Source organism: Melopsittacus undulatus, chromosome 4, assembly GCF_012275295.1.
Source record: "Melopsittacus undulatus isolate bMelUnd1 chromosome 4, bMelUnd1.mat.Z, whole genome shotgun sequence".
Classification (NCBI taxonomy): Eukaryota; Metazoa; Chordata; class Aves; order Psittaciformes; family Psittaculidae; genus Melopsittacus; species Melopsittacus undulatus.
Genome location: NC_047530.1, coordinates 82,894,624 through 82,914,968, shown reverse-complemented (window position 1 = coordinate 82,914,968; position 20,345 = coordinate 82,894,624). Strand labels below are relative to the sequence as shown.

The following is a 20,345-nucleotide window of genomic DNA, read 5'->3' as shown; positions in this document are numbered from 1 at the left end:
GTGGAAGGACAGCTGCTCTCTGCAGCTTTGCTGAGCTCTGAGGTTTCTGCAGACCCACTGCAGTGCGAGGGCAGCCACTGCTTTGCTTGTTCTTGTGGGCAGTGGTGGCTGCCTGAGTTACCGTGCAATGTGCTGCTGCATCTTTTCCACAGTGCTCTCTGGCTTTTCTTAAGGAAACTTTCCAAACTGCTAAACCAATACAGTTTGCAAAGTACATATGTACTAGTGCTTTGCAAGAAAAACACAGTAACATGTCTTCATCTTCCGCTTGATCCACTTGGTGTCTGGATCTCAGGCTAATATCAAGTGTCATGATTAATGTGTTTGTAGCCGTATGTGCGGCGGAAGCAGTGGAGCACACACAAGCACACCTTAGGAGGTTGTCTCCAAAGTCTCTGTGGGCAGAGTTTTTGTGTTGCAAGTTTCTGTCTCTCGTTTCATGAGCTCTACTCTTCTTTGAGCTCTGGTCCTGCCTCTGCAGCCATGTCAGGGTGACCTGCTTTATATGTGAAGGAAATCATTCTCAGCACAACTGGCAAACAGCAACTGTGTCTTGGTCACAAATGTGATTATATTTGCAGTTCCTTTAAAAAGAAAAGGAGAAAAAGTTATGAATACTGGGGGGAGAGGGGGTTTATTGGATAGTGCATATTTGGCAATGATGGGAAGTGGGACAGTGGAGTGCTTTGTACATGTATAGGGTCCTGTATAGAGCAAACTCACCCCACCTTAAGGGTCTGTTATGGTGGGTGAGGAGCTGGGAGATTTATACCAGATGCTCTCTATGCCTCCCTGCCTATCCTTTAGCCAGCAGAGACTACGTTAAAATGTAAGGGCAAGATAAAGCCATGTTTCCAGTCTTGGGCTGCATGGGCCAAGCAAAGCCCTGGCTGTCTCCCAGATTCCTTAGGGTGGTCAGTCAGGGCAGTTGAGCAGGCAAGGAGAAAGAAGGAGACTACATATCTGCCAGGCCTGTGTACAGCATGGCATGACTGAGATTTTGTAATGCCTTGGTAAATATGCTTTTTCGTCACCAAAGGCATGACCTTGAATGGGAAAATCCAGAGACTTACTCAAGTGAAATTGTTGCATAGGGTAACATGCTTCCCTCTGGAAAGGCTTTCATCATCACCTGTGACTCTGGAGGCCTGATGTTTGCTCTGATGTTGATTTCCTGGCTCTAGGTTAAACTTTGGACAAAATCCCTGTAAGCCAGCAAGGTGGGCTGTGGGCAAGCTTGGAACTTGGCCTGTTTCTGCCCATCTGCTGCTTTCCTAGGGAGGACAGGGACAACAACTGACCATCACTTCCCCCGGACGGGCTTGATTGGAGTGCTGCAGTGTGAGGTGCTGTGTGTCTCTCTGTGCCCCAGCCCAGGCTGTGCTGCCTGGGGAAAGGGACCCTGGCCCTGCTCATAAAACCAGGGACATTTCCTGGTGGAAAGGGAGATTCTTGACCCTTCCAATCAAAATCAAAAATCTCTGTCATGAAACGTTGAATTTTGCTGACACAAGGAGTGCCAATAAACTGCTAGAGCATCACGTGGAGCCTGTGAGGGAACACTATCTAAAGCCTATCTAGTGGAAGATAAGCTGGCCACTGACTAATATTATCTTGCACTAGTTGATTTAAAACCACTTGGTGTGCATGAAATAACATCAACAAGAGCTAGCTAAACCCAGGCCTTTTTGAGATAAGACTGCTACTATGCCTTTATGGAGGAATGTCAGAAAAAAACTAGGAGCTCCACCTGGGATCCGTCCGTGTCCCAGACCCTCTCACGCTCGCTCCTCATGTCATCAGAAGACAAATGGTTTGGATTTTCTTCCTGTCTGGGAAATGAACTTTGACTTCCTTTAGCTTGTTACAGTTATTTCCGTAAGTTCTAAAAGTCTAACCTTTGACCTCAGGTATATAATAAATTATTGGTTCCACTCCTGACTGAGGCTGTCTGTGGTTATAAAATACTTTAAAATACTGTAACTCTCATGGTCTGCAGTTTGTAAGCTGGCGGACTGAAATCTCTGCTCAGTGCATAGCCCACAAGGCTGGCTGCAATCCCTGCACTGTGAGCAGCAGCTCTGCCCAGTGGGGTAGGAGCTCTGCATGCAGTTAGCAGAAGCTGGCTTCTGAAACAATATATGTGATGATTCTCTGGGAGAGCGGCTCTCCCTCAGCATGTGTACTAGCCAGTATCTCTGGCAATATCTATTGCTGAACTGGGAATGTCTAGATGAACCAGGCTATCTTCATGTGTTGTAACTTAGGGTTTTATTTTCTGCTGGGGCAGGTAAAAGATTTGGAGATAGCCATCCAAAAATGTTTGATAACCTCAGCTGACCGCTTTCTGATGCACAGTCTGAGATGTATCTTACAGGAGGGTGACAATTTCTTAATTCTGTTAAAAAATAAAATCTTAAACCTTGTGGGATTCAACATCTCAGTCTCTGATTGCTCCTGGGGAGGGAGTTGCCTTGCCATGGTTTCAGAAAGGTGAAAGCAGGGCACTTGTTCCTAAAGGACAGCTGAGAAATCTGTGACTGTGACTTGTTTGTTTTGGTTTTAAAGACTTCTTGACATTGGCTCATCTTTGGCCTGTTGCTTTTGGGGGGAGTAAGGGAGGTTGCATTTTTAAGGTGCTAGTCTGAACATTCATATCAATAATTGGCATTGGATACAGTTCAGCAGAACCTCCTGCTTGGATGTAATGGAAATATTTTTTAATTTTAAGCCTCCCTTGTATCTCCTTCTTTGGAGTCTCTTTCAGTTTGAACAGTTTGTCACTTTTGTAAGTGTTCATTCCAGTTTCTCAGTTCTAGAGAAGGTGTGAAGTCTTCTGACAAATTGCTTTCAGGGGCAGAGGACGTGATTTTAAGGTGCTTCAAATGACCTTAAAAAGTTAATAAGTAGTTTAACTAGCAGTCATGTCATTGGGTCTGGCAACAGTTGAGAAATGTGTAAGGACTTTGAACCTGACAAAGTGTTGGTGACTGTCAGGTTTCCTTTAATAATCTTTTTGTGCTTATTTTCTTCCTGGCAATTCATGATGAAATCTGTGGGAAGAAGATGAAAAGTTCAGGACTTTGCATGAAATTAAAGCTTTCATCAAAAACTACATAACTTTGCAGTCTGTGATCTTTCTAAGGACAGATATTGTGGTGGGAAATGAGAAGAGTGTATAAGATTGTGAAAAATGCCTGTTGCAGGGCGTATTTCTCTCTCTGGTGCACAATGAAGTTTACACAATGTCCATAGATCACAAAACTTTCATCAAGGCAGCTTGTATTTCCATGCTTAGGACTGCTAAGTGCTTGATGTGAGCTAGGAAATAGAAGAGGTACTGGTGTGAACCTGCATTGTTTTCTTCCAGACGCATATTCAGTCTCTTCCAATGACAACGGGGGCAAGTCTGATTCAGTGGCCAATTTACAACCTCAGCCGTCCCTCAACTCCATCCAGAGTTCTCCTGGCCCCAAACGCTCAACGAACACCCTGAAGAAATGGTTGACTAGTCCTGTGCGCCGGCTGAACAGCGGGAAGACCGAGAGCAACATCAAGAAACAAAAGAAGGTGCGAGATGGTAGGAAGAGCTTTGACCTCGGCTCACCAAAGACTGGAGATGAAACCACTCCTCAAGGAGACAGCGCAGATGAGGTGTGTATTGGTGTTTGTTGAAGGAAGGATCATATCTCTGATAGTCTCTTCTGTGGTGTGTGAGTCATTGGTTAATTCCTTTAGTGCCTAGAGAGAACAGCAAATCATGTAAAATTGCATGGATTGAAGCTGTGTTGCAAATAGCACTGTTATCCAACGAGCAATGGAATATATAGGAACAGCATTTCAAAATCTACATATATTATTGTCATTTGACTAGATTTTTTTTAATAGCCTATTAGAAAGCTGCTAAGGATAGGAATGAAGTTATTCTTGAGCAGCTGTTATTACTTTTTATGATCACTGAGGTTCTTATCACCTTTATCCTACCATGGCAGTGTAATTCCTTATTGAAAGAAAATACTCAGAGAAATAGTCATGTTTCTGTTAAATCTGCTATGTATTTGTAGCCACAGTTTCTCTGCAGGCATGTTCTTTGCCAGAATGGCTCTTTCCTGATACAGTGAATAAAAAATTACAAACCAAAAACGGAGAAGATACCAACAGAAGACAAATAGAGGAACACATTTAAAACTGTACATTGAGATGTTCTCATTTACATAAAAAAAACTTTTCCATCACCACACAGACATCTGTAATCGCCTTAGCTGCTTGGGTTACCTGTAAATGGTATTTCTGTAACTCTTCGAATGCACCAGGGTTAACCTGCAAAACCTTATGCCTATGTTGCTTCTCTTCTGTGGTGCTTAGCATTACCTGCAATTCTCTCCACCCAATGCAATATTGAGCCAATATTAGTATTAACAGACTCAAAGCCTGGTGGTAGGGCTTGAATATCTAAAAGGATAAAAGAAACCTGTCACTGCTCCTAATTATATTTAACTTTTCTTCAGAAGAGCAAGAAGGGTTGGGGAGAAGATGAACCAGATGAAGAGTCTCACACACCTCTTCCTCCTCCTATGAAGATCTTTGATAATGATCCAACCCAAGATGAGATGGTAAGGCCTCCCCTGCTGTATTAATTTGCTGTTTAGATGCATTTCTTGCATAGCTGTCTCACAGTGGTTTTGCAGTGGTCTTCCAGTATCCAAGGCCTAGACTTGTGATTTTAAGAGGGTCTTTTGAGCAAATCATAATCTACTACCTTTCACCAAGTGGATTTAGAAATAGTGCTGGATAAGCAATTTAGCCCTGGCATCCTGTTTCATGACAGGTCAGTCATGTGCTTGTGTTGCCTATGGTCAAAAGTTTCATTCAGGCTGATAATGCATGCTCTCCTCATCTGTTTTAAAATTGCTGTTGATGTTTGGCAGTAGCAGCAGAAACAGTATTTGATGACAGGCTGGGCCTGAGGAATAGGACAGATACTGGAGTCGGCTTGAATCCAGAAATACCACCTTTCCCAAGTGTTAGATAGCTTGGACTCCCTGCTCAGGCTTCGTGTGTGATTGGGGTCCAGGAGCACTGCCAGTTTATGCCCATGATAGATCCTACATTCTGAAGTGCTTTAAAAGCTGCAGATGGAAAATCCTACCGAGTGCTGTCATTCGGCATTTTCAACATACGTGGCTGATCATTACTGAATGTTCCATAAGCTCCGGTTAGTCCAGAAGCCCACAGAGTGTCTGAAGTCCTTCTTGGGACAATGGTCTGCCCGTATTTGTGCACCATGGTGTTGATCGTAGTTCTCTGCTGTTAGCTAGCGTGTCTTAAACATTGAGTTGGAATTTACTGTGGTAGATGTGCAGTGGCTTGCAGAATCCTTCAGTTGGTCTTTTAGACTTGGGTGAGAATCTGTGGATGTGGCTGCATATTCATGTAAACAGTGGTTTGCATTCACAGGCAGTGTGGTCCTATCTGCATGTGTCCTCCCCCACCCTTTCCTGGTGCTGTTGTCTCCCTTGTAAAAATCCATCCTCCTGTTTCCTGCTGACATCTGTTTTTAGCACTGCCACTTCTGTATCTCTATCCTTTGATTGTAATTAGTGCATGGAAAGAAGGAAGGGTAGGGGAGATAGATTAATAATTGTCAGGAAAGAAAAACAACCCAGAATGCTCTTAGGGAGAGTTCAGGCAGGAGTTTAGAAATACAAAGAGAGAGGGGTGCAAATATTTCTAGGATTCAAGCAGCAAGAGTGATGGAGAAAAGGGTTTGGGGCCTTGCTGCTAATCTGTCAGGAAATATTATGACACTGTGGTGGTAGCAAGACCAGAAGGAAGCAGCTGGAGCTGTGGACTCCTGCCCTTTGAGTGCTATGTGTGCTGCTGTCTGTCTGATGAGAGGCAGAGGCAAAAGGCCGGGGAAGCAGAGCCGTGGTGGATCTATGTCCAGCACAATTGCAGTTGCTCCTGGCTTCTTCCCAGCACTGCTTAGCTAAATGTTTTGGAGATAGTTTGCTTAGAGAAACAAAATTGCTTTATCTTGGTTCACTGTTTTTGATTTTTAACAGGCCATGCGATTTCAGTGTTTCTTAAATACATTCATGATGGCATCAGTGTTGTGGAGCTAGAGTTTTCCGCTCCAGATGTCTGAGCTTTATAGAGCGTTTCAGCATCCTGATTCTTCATCCACTCCTAAACCAGGAGATTAAATAGAGCAAGATGGAAGCCATTTTCTATCTCTTTTTCTTCCCCTACTTACTTTTCTTCATGGGGGGAAAAAAATTAAGGTCACAAACATGGGTTCAGAATTCCCTGCACAGAAATACCATGTTAGCAATGTGTGAGCCTTGCTGGAGCCAAAAGCTCTTTGATAGTGTTAATTTGGGCTCAGCTCTCTGCTCATGCCCTACTGCTTACAGGCATAGGCTTAAGTTGGACCAGCAGCAGCGTGGGGAGCTAGCAGTGATAGGTAGGAGATGTCTGCATGGTGCAGGAGGTGGCACCTTTCTCTGAGCCGATTGGCAGGACAGCAATAATCATGCTTTGCTGCTCTGGGAGGCTCTTGGAAAGGCAAATTGGAAGATCTTCATATTAGGAATTCAAAATTTGCTTCCTGGGAAGCAGAAATACAATTTTTTTATTTGCCCCACAAAAACCCAAACTCTCATCAGTCACCGAACAGTTTTATTTAATCCAGAAAGACTTGTATGCAGCAAATGTTTCCATGCTTCCTTCAAAACCCTGCAATTACTTGCTGTTCAGAGATACTGAGCAATTTCAGTTAAAAGAAGTGAGAGTAGCAGCTGTTTAGTGCCTCCAAAAATGAGACTCCTTTTGCTAGAATGGTTATGTTTGAGAGTTGTTCTGTATGTATTTGTGCAGTATCTCGTCAAAGTCCCTATTTTCAGTCTTTTTTTTTCCTAGACACGTCTGTCTGCATTGCAGGTGAAACAGGCTGTCTGAATTTTTACATTTGTATGAGATACTTACATTACCAGCTTAATTCCTCAATTACCAGCCTGATTACCTGTAGTTTTTGTTGCTGTAATTAGAACTGTTAATTAGATGTATTATTTGTGAAAGATGAGTTGATGAGTGGCAGGCTGTTCACACTTCTGATCTGTCACAAGGCTTATGGTTGGAATTGGGGTTCTTTGCCTTTTTTTTCTCCTCCTGGGGCTGTGTCACTCAACACAAGCAACCTCCTCAAGGGGCCACTTGAAGAGGTGGCCAGCTACCTAATTCCTGCCATCACATTTCCACATCTCACTCCCCAGCACTGTTTAATCTCAGTTGCACTTCCGTTGGCACCTGCACAGTGACTTCGCTGAAATAGCTGCTCTCCAGAAGATCCTTATTAAGCAGCTGAGAGATGAATAAGCTTTTAAATAATTTTAATGCAGAATTTAGCCATGCTTTAGTCTGTCAGTCTGCCAAAAGCAAGTTATCAAAGGGCTCACAGTTTTAGTCAGTACTTGTATTTCATTTAAAAGAAATGTATATACATGTGAGCTAATGAATACCAATTCCCATAGCTATTGAATGAGTTTGGGTTTTCAAAGCAAGATTTCTTAGGACAAAGACCAAGGAGTGAAGAGGCCCTTACAGAGCAAAAATGTTAAACTGGAATTGAATAGTTCACACAGAGGCCGATCTTCATAGCACCATGGGGGATGCTGGGGTACCGCACTGAAGAGTCTTGGTGTTTCTGGAGATGTGTAACAACCAACAGCTATTAGCTGTGTCTACCTGGATGTGGAGACGTATAAAGACATTACACGATGCCAGGCACTGAAAATGGAACACCTGCAACCAACAGACAAGCATAGAGAAGTGAGACTGAAAATATTCTACCTACAGTCAACAGGGAAAACTAAGCACCTCCAAGGAACGTTTCTGCCCTCCTGTGCCACGTAGCTAAGATAGATGAGATATGTAAGGGTATTTTCTCGCCACTGATTGCAGAGCAGGAAGAGGAAATATATGCATTTTAAAAGGCTAAAGTTGCATGAATGGGAGGTGTCATCTGAGTTCACTTGGAGTTGCAATTGATCTGCGGGGAAAAAAGGGGGAATGATTTGTTCCCCCCACACCCTTCCTCTATTGCCTGTAGTCCATGTGTACCTTGTACTTAACTGCATTTATTAAATATGTATGTTTGGGGGAGGGGTAATTTCTTACATCCACAGTAAGATCAATTTTCTGGAGCCTGTGAGACCGTACATGACTTAGAAGGAGGAACCAACAGACATTAAGAGTATTGTAGCCTTTTGCAAATGAACTTCAGTTCTTTGACACTCTTCCCAGCCTTGGAATTGCTGCAGGGAAATGTGCAGCCAGAAGTGGGTGGCAATTCTGTGCTTGCCTGATATGGCAACACCCCCTCACCTGACCATGCATGTGGTCCTCTAACCCTCCTGCTCCCCTTCCACATTTGTTCTCCTGTCTCAGAAGCTGCTTCACTGACTGCTGGCTTCCTCCTCCCTTCTCATCCTGCTAACTTGCTTTTCCTTTGCAACCTGGTGTCTTGCAGTCCTCTTCTTTGCTAGCTGCTCGACAGAGCTCCTCCGATGTCCCAACTGCTGCGGATCTTGTCAGTGCAATAGAAAAGTTGGTCAAAAGTAAGCTGGTAAGTTTAGTGTTGTGAAAACTGTGTGCAGGACTAATATGACTCTAGGGAAGGGCTTTAAAGTCTGCCTCTTATTTCTGGTTTCCTTGCTTTCCACCTTCACCTGCTATGCTTTTATTAACCCTATGTGCTTTACTTCTCAGTAGAGTGTCTAATATTTTAACTCCTCATGTGAGATGAAGCCTATATCTCACATTGCCGTGAGGGCTCTGCACTGCATAGTCAAAACACACTTCTGGAGCAGGCTTTGCAGGACATGAGATACTGTACTGTACTCATGCTGGGATCTTGTCAAATATTTTACACAATGGGATGTTTTGTTTGTTTTGTTTTAAAGCTTGTTCTGAAGCACAGGAGTTCTGCTACCCAACATGTGAGCTTGTTTGGTATACTGGCCGCCCTGAAAAGACTCTCTAAAGAATAGAGCAGCTTGAAGTGTCACAGCTGTGCTTTCATTTTACAAAGATTCCTGTGTCACTTTTAATCTGCCTTGTCGACTCTTTCTGACAGGGAGTGGAGTAAGCAATAAGAATGTTCTGGGTTTAATTTGTTAAAAAAAATCAGTACTGTGCACTCTTCGTGTCTGGTCCAGCGTATGTTGGACAAGGAGTAAATCCTGTTTCTATCTTGGCTTCTCTTAAGTTTTCCCTGAAACAGTTCAAAATGCTAAAATCAAAGGTAAACATTTTTTGTATATGTCCCAGGACCTCTAAAACTAGATAAATGCTTGCTCTGAGCAAGTTTAACTTAATTAGTCAGTCAGGACTAAAGCAGAGTTATGATGAGCCTACAAAGGTTCATTTCCTTACATATACTGGAAGGATGAAGAGTATAAAAATGGAAGAAAAGGCTCCGCACTGATCATTAAACTACTGTAACTCTTTGTACGTAGTTTTATCTAGCAGATCATTTCAGAGGGTTTTGATATTTTCTTGGTTCAAGATGTCGAGATGACATGAAGATAGTAAGCATTCATAGGGTGATTGATAAGGTGTAAGTGGTGAAGAAACTCTTTGAAACATGGGAAACTGAGAGGGATATTCCCAGGAAATTTACTCAAAATAGTTTTTTTTTCCTTCGAGGAGCTAACACATTGAAACATATTTCATTAATCCAGTTAGATGTGTTTTCAGAAAATATTTTATTTTCTCTCCACTGCATGCAGGCTCTTAGGTCACTTGCAATTGCTTTCCAGGGATTTGGTGGAAACTAATTATTTTGGAATGTTACTATGCATCCATCTATTTCTGTTTCATGTTTACTGTTGAAAAGTCCTCATCTACTCTTTGGCAGAGAAATGCTGACCACGTGTAGCCTAACACTGGTTCTGAGTGAGACACCATGATATTTTCAGATTGTTTTGAAACTGGAAGAGTTTTCTCATCCTGTGGCTATTCGAACATGTTTTTTCCACCTTCTACCAGAGGACATCTTCTCTGTTTTAATGCTTTGGGAGTGGTGTCTTACCTCAACTTAAAAGATGTTTTGTTGTATTTTGCTAAGTCCTGCAGGAAAGTTGCTGAATACTCTACTTGGCTTTAGACTACAGTGTTGATTACAGAACTGACTTGAAACAGAAGATAACAGTGATGCTGGAGTTCAAGGATAATGTTTATTCTGTTGTTCTTTGGGGCTTTTTTAGACCCTTGAAGGAGGATCTTATCGAGGAAGCCTAAAAGATGCCACTGGCTGCTTAAGTGAAAGAATGGCACCTTCAGCTCCCCCACGAAACCTTGAAGAGGAACAAAAAGCCAAAGCAATGAGAGGCAGGATGTAAGTTGTCTTGCTAGTTCATCTTTTTGAAATACACACCCAAGGAGGACATGTAGCTGCACTGAAAAAATATCTTGTAGTCAGTGAATGAGCATGGAACTGAGAGTAGAACTGTGTTCTGCTTGCTTTTGCTTTCTTAACCTGTAAAAATAGTTTTAAAAACCTGTTTCACACCCAGGAAGTTCATCATCATGCTTAATAATGTACAGCTTTTACCCCAGATAGCATATACCTGTTCCTGTAAAAGCCTCTGAACAGCTAGACAGGTATTACTGAGATGTTTACTTTGGTAATTACTGCATTGCCAGAGGTAAAATCAGCTCTTAAATAAGGATATGTGGTTAACCTTGCTAGCTACCCTCAAGGAAAAGAACAGAGGATCCCACTAGGATTTTTTCAATGAGAGAATATTTTTTTACCTTAGTTATTAGCAGAGGTGGGGCAGAATTCAGATGTGTTTGTAGTGCAAACACACCACTGAAGGGGAAGTTTCATTTGGGAAACCCTCATGTTCATTATAATTGGAGGGGAAAGGAATGGTGACAGCTCCTGGAAGTTTTTGGTTATTTTTTTACATTACCGGTACACTCCCTTAAATGTAACAAAAAAACCCACTTGTGCCTTCAAAGCTTATCATGATCAAAGCGTTTCTTAAATGCATAGTTCAGCTGAAAGATATTGGAGAAGTAGAATCAAGAATTATATGAAGGAGAGCTGAGGTAGCTGATTTTTTTTATACTGCCTCTTACATTAACAATGGCAGATTGAAGGGAAAAGTAGTGGTCCATGCAGATCTCACTGGAGTGTGGGAAGGTGAGAGGTGGAAGAGCAGCAGCCCATCTGGGAAAGATGCCAAGCGGGGAAGGAAACGAAATCAGGGGAGAACAAGGAGGTTGTTAAAACTAGAAGAGGAAGTAGGAGCAGTGTCGAAGGACTGTGAAAGCCATCACTTGCTCCTGCAGTTTGCTCTAGGAAGCCAGAGAAGCAATACAATGAGGGACTGGGTCAACTCCCAGCAACAGGCAGGGACATGACACTCCTAGGTGTGTTTCAGAATGGGAGAAGTTTTCTAATAGGGAGCTATCAGCCTTCCTGCAGGGACTACCTCTGCACACACCTGTCTCCTAGATGCCTCTCAGTATTGCAAGTTCTCAGGTTTCTCTGGTAGCAATTCATTAATTAGATAACTAGCAACTAACTGCAGGTCACAGTTTTAGTGCAGAGACCTTTGCCACTGTAGGCATAGATACAGTAAGGCTTTCTAGCATGCCATGCTTCTGATGGGGGGCCTGGCAGTGTGTTAGGTGTATTTAGTGGCTGCCTACATCCAGATTTCCTAAACACCAGGATGCTTAGAAGCACCTCCTAGTGGCTTTCAGCACAAGACATCTGTCTCCCTTTTAGCTCCTTTGTGTCTGTGTTCTATACCTCGCTGGGTTTAATTTCATAGCCATATGAGGCAGCTTAGCTCCAACTCAAGCTGTGAGTCCCCACTGCCCACAAAACAGCAGCTGAGTCGTTGTACAGGCATGGGCAGCATGCGCATGCCAGCAGTTAGCCCTGGTGTTCAGAAAGCCCAATTCCATCAGGCTTGAGTACTGCATTTCTATGAGCAATAAGGCAAGAGTCTCATTTAATAGTGTTTTTCAGTATAAATTTATTACAAAGATATCTAGATACTCAGAAGTGAGGAGGCTCTACCATTGTTTCAGTTCATGCCATTTTAAATATAGCTGTGTAGTTAATACATGCTGGTGACCAGGGCAGGCACTTCCCAAGCAACTGCATGCTCTTGGTTCATGTTATCAGATGAGGAGGTGAGTGAACTTAAAATTTTGTCATCATGCATTTTAGAAACCTTAAATTTGGGAGTATCTCTAAGGTAGTGTGTCAGGTAGACTGCAGAGAACTCTGAGAGATGGTCAAGGTTGATTTTTCTGCTGTTAGAAGAGGGGAGCTGGGGTGCTGAGTTTAAGTTAAACAGTGGATGTGCAGACCCTGGTTTCTAATAGAGGTGTAAATTTGCAGGTTTGGTCTCTTCACCTGGTAGACACCTGGTCACTGCACTGATGTGTAATTCACACCCACCTGTCTGCATGTCCTGCAGCATTATGTACCACAGGTACCTGCTGTACCTGCTGCTTCATTTTTAGAGCAGGATTTTGCCAGGTGGATCCTTGCAGTACCTCAGACCAAAGGAGAGTTGGTGGGCAGGTGGGAAAGGTTCTCCCCATTCCCTCAGCAACTCTCTGTGTGTGTGGGGAGTGATACAGACTGAGGTGCTTCAAGCCAGAAAGTAACCTCCCAGCATGCTTCCCCGGGCAGAGAAGACATGGCAAGCCTTTTGCAAGGGCACGGTAGGTCAGCCAGCAAGAGGGACTGTACAGCATACACTTGCTCAGGCCACATGCTGCTGCTTTGTAAAAGAGCAGCCTTTTGCCCTGTGCATGTTTACTACCCAGGCACTGAACTTGGCAGGGCACTTTGGTGAGCACAAGCATCTGGCATAGCTGCTGCCAGCCCTGCCTTCTGCCAAGGGGGCTGGATTTCACTCTCAAATGAATAAGAAGCTGTTTGACCTCTTCTTGCCACATGTCTTACAAATCTCCTCTGCTCTGTCCGAGCAAGGGACATGTTGGGAGCGTAGCGGGAGCAGGATTTATCTTCTTAGTAATCTCTCGTAACTGATTCTATCATTGCAATGCCAGTCTACTTCCCTCCTCATCCCCAATATTTTCAACCAGGATTTTATTTTAGCACTGTTTGCCCTCAGCCCGATCATTTCAACCTGCTGACTGATGTGAATGGAGTGATATTAGACAAGAAAGTATCCCTCTATCTTGTTAGCCTTGTTACTGCTGCAGTGAACTTGAGCACAGATGAAGTTTGTCACGTGCCAAATCTACGTATTGGCGTAGTTGAGAGGCAAACTGTCTGCAGCAAGCTGTAACTTTTTGAAATTGTCCTCGAAAGAACATTATGTGATTAGTCAGTTTGACTTACAAAGGAGAAGCTTTTTTTAGCTTGCTGTTGTTTACATGCATGAGGCCTTCATTAGATGACTCTCCTACACAGGGATTATTAGCTTTCAAATCAACATGAAGCATTTGACACCCACACATAGATTACCTAGTCTGAAAGATTAAGCTCTTGGTTATGATGGGAGAGGGGACTTGTTTTCCAAGTATTTCAAACTGCTAAATTAAAACTTAATCGCTGAAACCTGGGCAAAGCCAGAGGGACTGGGGTAAGAAATCCTCTCTTGTTTGATGCAGAATGAGTCAGGACACATTTCCACTGCTGTCAGGGGTGCTGCATGGGGGTGGAGGAGAGGAGAGCGGGGAGAGGTAGTTCAAAGTACATGCAGCTGGTTGTACTGCTGCTCTTGCAGCATCCTGAGATGTGGTGGGGAAGGGGGATAGGAGGAAAGTGGTTAAGAGAATTGGAACTAATCTGACTTGAAATGTGATGTTTTTGTCATTTCCATTCCACTGAGCTGTAAGTGAGAGAAGAGTGATTTGTGTTACATGACTTGGATGACGGTAGGGTTTCATGAGAGGTAATATATGATAAGAGGAGCAAACAGTAACATCAAGGAATAGGGTTGAATATGTGTGTTTTCTGTTTTAATTTAGGTTTGTCTTAAATGAGCTGGTACAGACTGAAAAAGACTACGTCAAAGACTTGGGAACTGTTGTGGAGGTGAGCTGAAGCAAACCCTTCTGTGCAAAATGTTTTCCCACTAAAAAGCACCATGCTGACAAGTGACAACAACAAAAAGTACAGCATGAGAAACAAACTGCTTTATTTTGTACTCTGCTTCCATGGTCCCCTTCTCATGTTGACAGAAACAAGAAGAAATGCTTTTGGAAACTGTTTTTGTTTCCATCTAACAAATGTTGTATTTTAGGTTTCAACTCCAGTGTGCAAAGGTTTTTCTTGGCTACCCTGCTTGTGACAAACTGTTTCTGCCATAATGCAGCCTGGATTGCAGTGGTGGAGAGTAACTTATGCTCCTACCACTTACTGTGTGCCTTTTCTTGCTGTCACGTTGAGTAACGGTAACATGTAGTTTACTCGAGTTTGCACCTGGACTGAAGTCCTGTGTCTGAGTTCCTTTGCAGAAGCTAGGTTTGGGTCTGTGCTGAAGTGCGACTGTGGATTATTGTTTTGCAAAAATAAAACCAAACCCCAAACCAAATAGTTTGAGATAAAATAGTTTGAGTTTGGTTTTTTTGTGTGTTGAAAAAAAACAGTCTTTTAAGCTTCAACTTGTAAAGACCTGGCTGGTTGCTATTTAAGCTTCAACTTGTAAAGACCTAGCTGGTCGCTATTTAAGCTTCAACTTATAATGACCTGGCTGGTCGCTAGCAATCATCTGTCAGAGCCAACTCACATGCAGGGTCCAGTTTTTTTTCCCAGCAGGGACTCAAAACTGGAGGCACATGATTAAAGTGGGCTTTCAGCTGTGATTTTAGCATTCACTAGTCCAGAGAGAATTATCAGCCCATCTAACAGTGATTTTCAACAGCTTCCAAACTTGAGGATCACTGGCAAACCTGGGCTCTGCTACTCAAAAGACATATAAAGAAACTCTGAGGAGGTGGGACAAATCCTGTTCACATGGCTCTTTAAACTTTCTGTTTGGCTTTGTGCTCCCACAAAATACTCCTGTTGATGAATAGAACAAATCTGTACAGAGTCTGTCTTCTTCCTCTTCTCTTCTAGAGAAACCAAGAGCTTGATAAGCTATTTTTGTTTAACTTTTATGTTCTAGTTGCACTTGTCACTTCAATGATATCTAGTAACAGTTCGTATAAGTACTGTAGATATTCAGAATAAATCTTTTAAAGTTCCATTTTAAGCAAACTTGTGTAATTTAAAGTATCTAGATGAGTTTCTGGTTTTAAATTATACAAAAGGTATTTTAAGTGTTTTCAGTTTAAAAAATCCTGACCTTAAACTTTTGCTTCTTTGAAAAGCATGTAATTATGCTCCCCCCTTCAAATGAACCCTTTACTAATCACTGGTTATTAATCCAAAAGGGCTTCATGAAGAGGATAGAAGAAAAAGGAGTTTCTGAGGATATGAAGGGGAAAGACAAGATTGTATTTGGCAATATTCACCAGATCTATGACTGGCACAAAGAGTAAGTTTTTTGTTTAGTTCCTTTTTAAGCACCTTTCTAGCCACTCATCCATAAAGGATTGGGATATATGATGTCTGTATGTCTAAGCTGCTTTTAATTGGACATCAGCAGGTCATTCAGGGCTGAACTTCCAAAGGACATTGCCTCACTTTAAATATCTCTGTTGGTTTGTAAGTGCTGCTTAATAGCTTCACAAATCATGGCTACCTTGACTCCTGAGAACATGTTCTAATTCATGTTCTTTTAGCCACAATTTCACAACACGTAGATCCCAGTATAGGGCTTTGTCTACCCAATCAAAACTGGCACAACTGCATGATGCAAAGCATTGGTCCTCCATATAATCGTTTCTCCCAGTGAAAAAAAAAAAGATGGGTTATAGCTTGGCACTGCCTGGCTTCATGGGAGAGTGTTTTTCATGCTGTCTTTGATCACAGATACAGCTTTATGCTGGCTGAAACACCATGCCAGGAGTGCTGGTCAGTGTGACAAAAATGTTATATACAAGAGAGTCTGCTCTTGTGTCAGTGCTGTGCTGCCAGTGGCTCTGCCATTCCTTGCTAGGGAACCACAAGAGGCTCAAGGGAGATATCACTGTGGTCCATCCACAGCTCCTAAGCTCCTGCTCATAAGCAGTACCAACATGACTCCCAGAGAGTTGCTGGATCCTCAGAAAATCTACTGAGGCTGCCATAATTGTGTTTCTTGGGTCACAGATGTAGGTTCAATTCATCCCACTGATAAGCAGTAGCAGTGCTGAAAAGACATGGTTTATTACCTCTATCTTGTTGTTCTCAGCTGTATGAACATCTTCACATGTGGCTGATAGGATCATGAAGGGAGACCATACCAGTAGTATTTGGCTAGTATGGTGATAAAATGTAAATCATAGAATCATAGAATCATAGACTGGTTTGGGTTGGAATAGACCTTAAAGATCATCTAGTTCCACCCCACCTGCCACAGACAGGGACACCTTCCACTAGACCAGGTTGCTCAAAGCCCTGTCTAGCCTAGCCTTGTATACCTTCAAGATACTTCTCACACAAAAACCCTGACATGCTTTGGCCTAGCTGATGCATTTGAGTCTGAGTTAGGAACTCTGTTCCTTATTAATACAAATAGCTTTCAGAAAGCTGCAGGAAACACAAGGCTTATTTCAAACCCTGGACCATTTTCCCTGTAACTTTAAGAACAGCAGTGTTGCTTATGGACAATATGGTTATCATTTCAACTCTGACACTCAGAAATACTCTATAGCTCCATAGACCATTGAAGGCATCTCCTCTCACCAAGTCTGGCTACTGTAGCAAATCCATGGAGGCATTTGTGACAGAAATCCTGCAGTGAAAAAGGAGGATAATCATGGAAAGGGACGTTGTCAGGATTTGCCTACCAGTTAGAAAAACCTACTGTTTCTCTAAAGTTCAGTTTAGCTGCTTTTTACCTCACTTTAAGGCATCGCAGTATATTCTTGATAAAGAATGACATTCAAGCTAGAATGAATTACATCCCCAAAGGGCAGGTTGAGATAGAGACGGTATTTATGAGTTACTGTTATGGATTACAGTATATTACTAACAGTAATTGAAACAATAAAACATTGAAAACCAGAACATAGCTAAAGTCTACCAGCAAAACCATGCTGATGTGTTTATTCAAGAAGAAACTTCTGCATCTCTTTCACGTTGACCAGTACTCCAAATATGCTTGTGCAACTGAGAACTCCTGGTAAAGCTTCAGTTGAGTTTTCACAAACATTTTGGAAAAGTTTTACTTGGGAGTTGTCAGTAAATGTTAGGATCTAGATAGTAATTGGCACTTCTTGAAAACTGGAACTACTGTAACAGTAAAGAAGAGCCGACAGCTTTGCAAAGCAAGACCTCCACATTCCACAGCTCTCATCTAATGTTTTAGAAATCTCACCATTAAGCGCTGAAGCCAAGCTTATCTTCTCATTTAATATTGAATACTCTAACTAAAATTGCACTGATATATCTGAAGGACAACTAGCTTGCTGCTGGGATGACCTAAAGAAGTATCCTTCAACGTTGATATTTTTTTTCAGCTTTTTCCTGGCTGAACTAGAAAAATGTCTTCAAGAACCTGACCGTTTAGCACAGCTTTTTATTAAGCATGTAAGTTTTATTTTGTTACCTATCACTAATATAATTGTCACCTAGAGTGTGATGACTTATTTCCAGAAACATCTGTTTGTGTCGACTTGATACTTTTACATGTCTAAACTTAAGTATCCATATAGTTATGCACCTTCAGTGAGCAGCTGAATTGAGCTAAAGCATTAATCATTTCCTTCTTGCAGACTTCTTATTTGGGGGAAAAACTGATGTGGCCATGAACATTTGCCAAAATATAATTATGGCAGGTACTTGCTAAATGCTATGATTGATATGTTCATGTGATATTAGCTAGAGCATAAATCTGTAGGAAATTTCAGACCTACCAGTGTGGGGGTGACATCTCTAACTGGCTACCCCACTGGAAACCTCACGTTGCCTAAGGTGCAGAAGTAGAGAACAGAACCAGTTACCAATTTACCTTTCCTGCTTCAGCAAACTAAATCTTTGATTAAATAAAAAATAATTAAGATCAAGCAGAAGATGATAGAAACTGCCAGCTTTTAATAGCAGTACAGACGGTAGCCAATATCTCACCAGGCTGCTGTGCTTCTTGCTTTCATAGGAGCGGCGATTACACATGTATGTAGTATATTGCCAAAACAAGCCACGATCTGAATATATAGTAGCTGAATATGAGGCATACTTTGAGGTAAGCATGGCTCATTCTACATTACTGCTACTTACAGCTGGGAGTCCTAGTCAAGTAGACTGTTCTGTAACCTGTGGGGTTTGCTGAAAACAAGCTGTAGAAGATTTTGATACTGCATATGCTGCCAAAGTCTCTGCTATGGAGAAAAAATGTTACTGTTTAATCTATTTCAAATTTTCATATTGTTAATTAATAATAAATATTTAATCCAGTACTAACTGTCTGTGGCGTTCAGAGTGCCACAACTGCCTTGGTATCTCTCCAAAATAAAACAAGACTCTTTAATCTGTAGTCTGTAAACAGGGAGGAGGTAAAAGTTGGAGCTGGATGGTGCCTCTCATAAATTCCCAATAACCTTGTCTGGTTCAGGAAATCTTTGGACTAGGCACATTTAGATATTAATGTGAAAGAAGTTAGTTTAACAAGCGAAAGATGTTTCATTTCACCCAAGGGCATGAGGCTGGCTCTGCAGGACTTGTCTGTGAGCTAATCTCCACTGCAGTGGAAAAAAGTAGTCTCCAGACCTTGCAGTCCTGCTAAATCAGCTCAAAGGGGAAGGGACCTTGTGCTTTCCAATTCCTTCCAGCTTGGTCATGACTTTTACCCAGTTCTTGCCTAAATAGGATATGCCAGATTTTTAAATCCTCTAAAATTCCCTCTTGCAAACAAAAGATTAAGAACAGACCAACTTGCTGTGGAAATAAATCTCTGCTAAGATATTTTATCATATTCTCTGTCTCACTCTGTGATTGTTTGCAATTGTTTTTAATCCTTAATTTTTAGGAGGTTCAACAGGAAATAAGCCAACGGCTAACCATCAGCGACTTTCTCATCAAACCCATTCAAAGAATAACTAAATATCAGCTTCTTCTCAAGGTGAGTGAAAAGATACAGTTTGGACTAAACTATAGTCTGCATTTTTAATTAAATCCTGTTATTTTATATTAGCCTTAGTTTTAAATGAGAAGTAACTAAATTAAATGAAGAGAAAAGAGGAGTTTGCTTAAACATGGGCATACAATGACAGAGTTCCATGGAAAGTGTCCAGGGAGCAGGAGGGCCACATCTGTGGGAGCAGTTTGCAATTTAGGATGATAAAAACATTATTTTTATTTCTATTGGATTTTCTTTTCTAGAAGAGTGAACTTCAAATAGGAATTTTCTTACTGTAAAGTTTCAGAGCAAACTAGGGTTTTTTTAATTGCAGTAAAGATGTGTTAATAAAGCCTGTCTTTGTTGCTGAATGGTATGCTTCTAATAAATGCTATAGCCTCCATTTCTAAATAGCTCTCTTCAGATTGGCATAAGAAGCTTATTTCCAGAATATTCTGCTGTCTGAAAACCTGAGGTGCTCACTGCAATTTTTTCCCAAGGAGTGTGACCTCTCTGGCCTCTGCTGACTTATCCACAGTGCCAATTATTCAGCATTTCTGAAAATTCATCCCTAAGGGTCTCAAGCTAATATTTAAAATTAAGTGTCTGAACTCTATCCTGTAACCTCCAGCAGTACCAGGGTGCTGAGCTGGTTTCTTCCCTTCTTTGAGCTAGTCTCAAGCAAGATACCATCAGTCCACAGTTTGGTAATTGCACACTAGCAAAGAGACACCAGCATGTTCCCTGAAATGCCAAAATGAAAAGCAAAATCTTCAAGTGTGTGTGTGGTCTTGTGGCTTTAGACAGGGACCAAGTAAGCATTCCCAAGGGCTAATCCCAGCTTTGTCTTTTTATTATGATGTTTTCAGTAACCACCCACACCCCTCTTCCATATCTACAAAAGTGGTTATAATGTTCAACAACCTCTGGAGATGAATTTATTAATATTAGCATTTCTTCTCAGAAAATCTCATGCTGAATGTGCTTTTCCTTTTTCAACATCTTTTGTTTTCTCTTTCTGAAGTGCCTTAATGCAAACCTTTCTGCTTTCTCCAGGACTTCCTGAGGTACAGTGAAAAAGCTGGTCTGGAGTGCTCCGATATAGAGGTACATTTTCATGTCCTGGACAATAAG

At 41.9% G+C, this 20,345-nt stretch overlaps 1 protein-coding gene across 1 annotated transcript in view; it reads left to right on the top strand.

Moving 5' to 3' along the window:
• KALRN (kalirin RhoGEF kinase) overlaps positions 1-20,345 on the top strand; it is a 513,548-nt gene that overhangs the window by 455,547 nt on the left and 37,656 nt on the right. The window contains exons 36-45 of the mRNA XM_031053208.2: positions 3,371-3,654; positions 4,509-4,613; positions 8,531-8,626; positions 10,269-10,399; positions 14,035-14,101; positions 15,445-15,548; positions 17,617-17,686; positions 18,252-18,338; positions 19,122-19,214; positions 20,268-20,318. Coding sequence (XP_030909068.2) covers positions 3,371-3,654; positions 4,509-4,613; positions 8,531-8,626; positions 10,269-10,399; positions 14,035-14,101; positions 15,445-15,548; positions 17,617-17,686; positions 18,252-18,338; positions 19,122-19,214; positions 20,268-20,318 — 1,088 coding nt within the window. The remainder of the gene's footprint in view (positions 1-3,370; positions 3,655-4,508; positions 4,614-8,530; positions 8,627-10,268; positions 10,400-14,034; positions 14,102-15,444; positions 15,549-17,616; positions 17,687-18,251; positions 18,339-19,121; positions 19,215-20,267; positions 20,319-20,345) is intronic.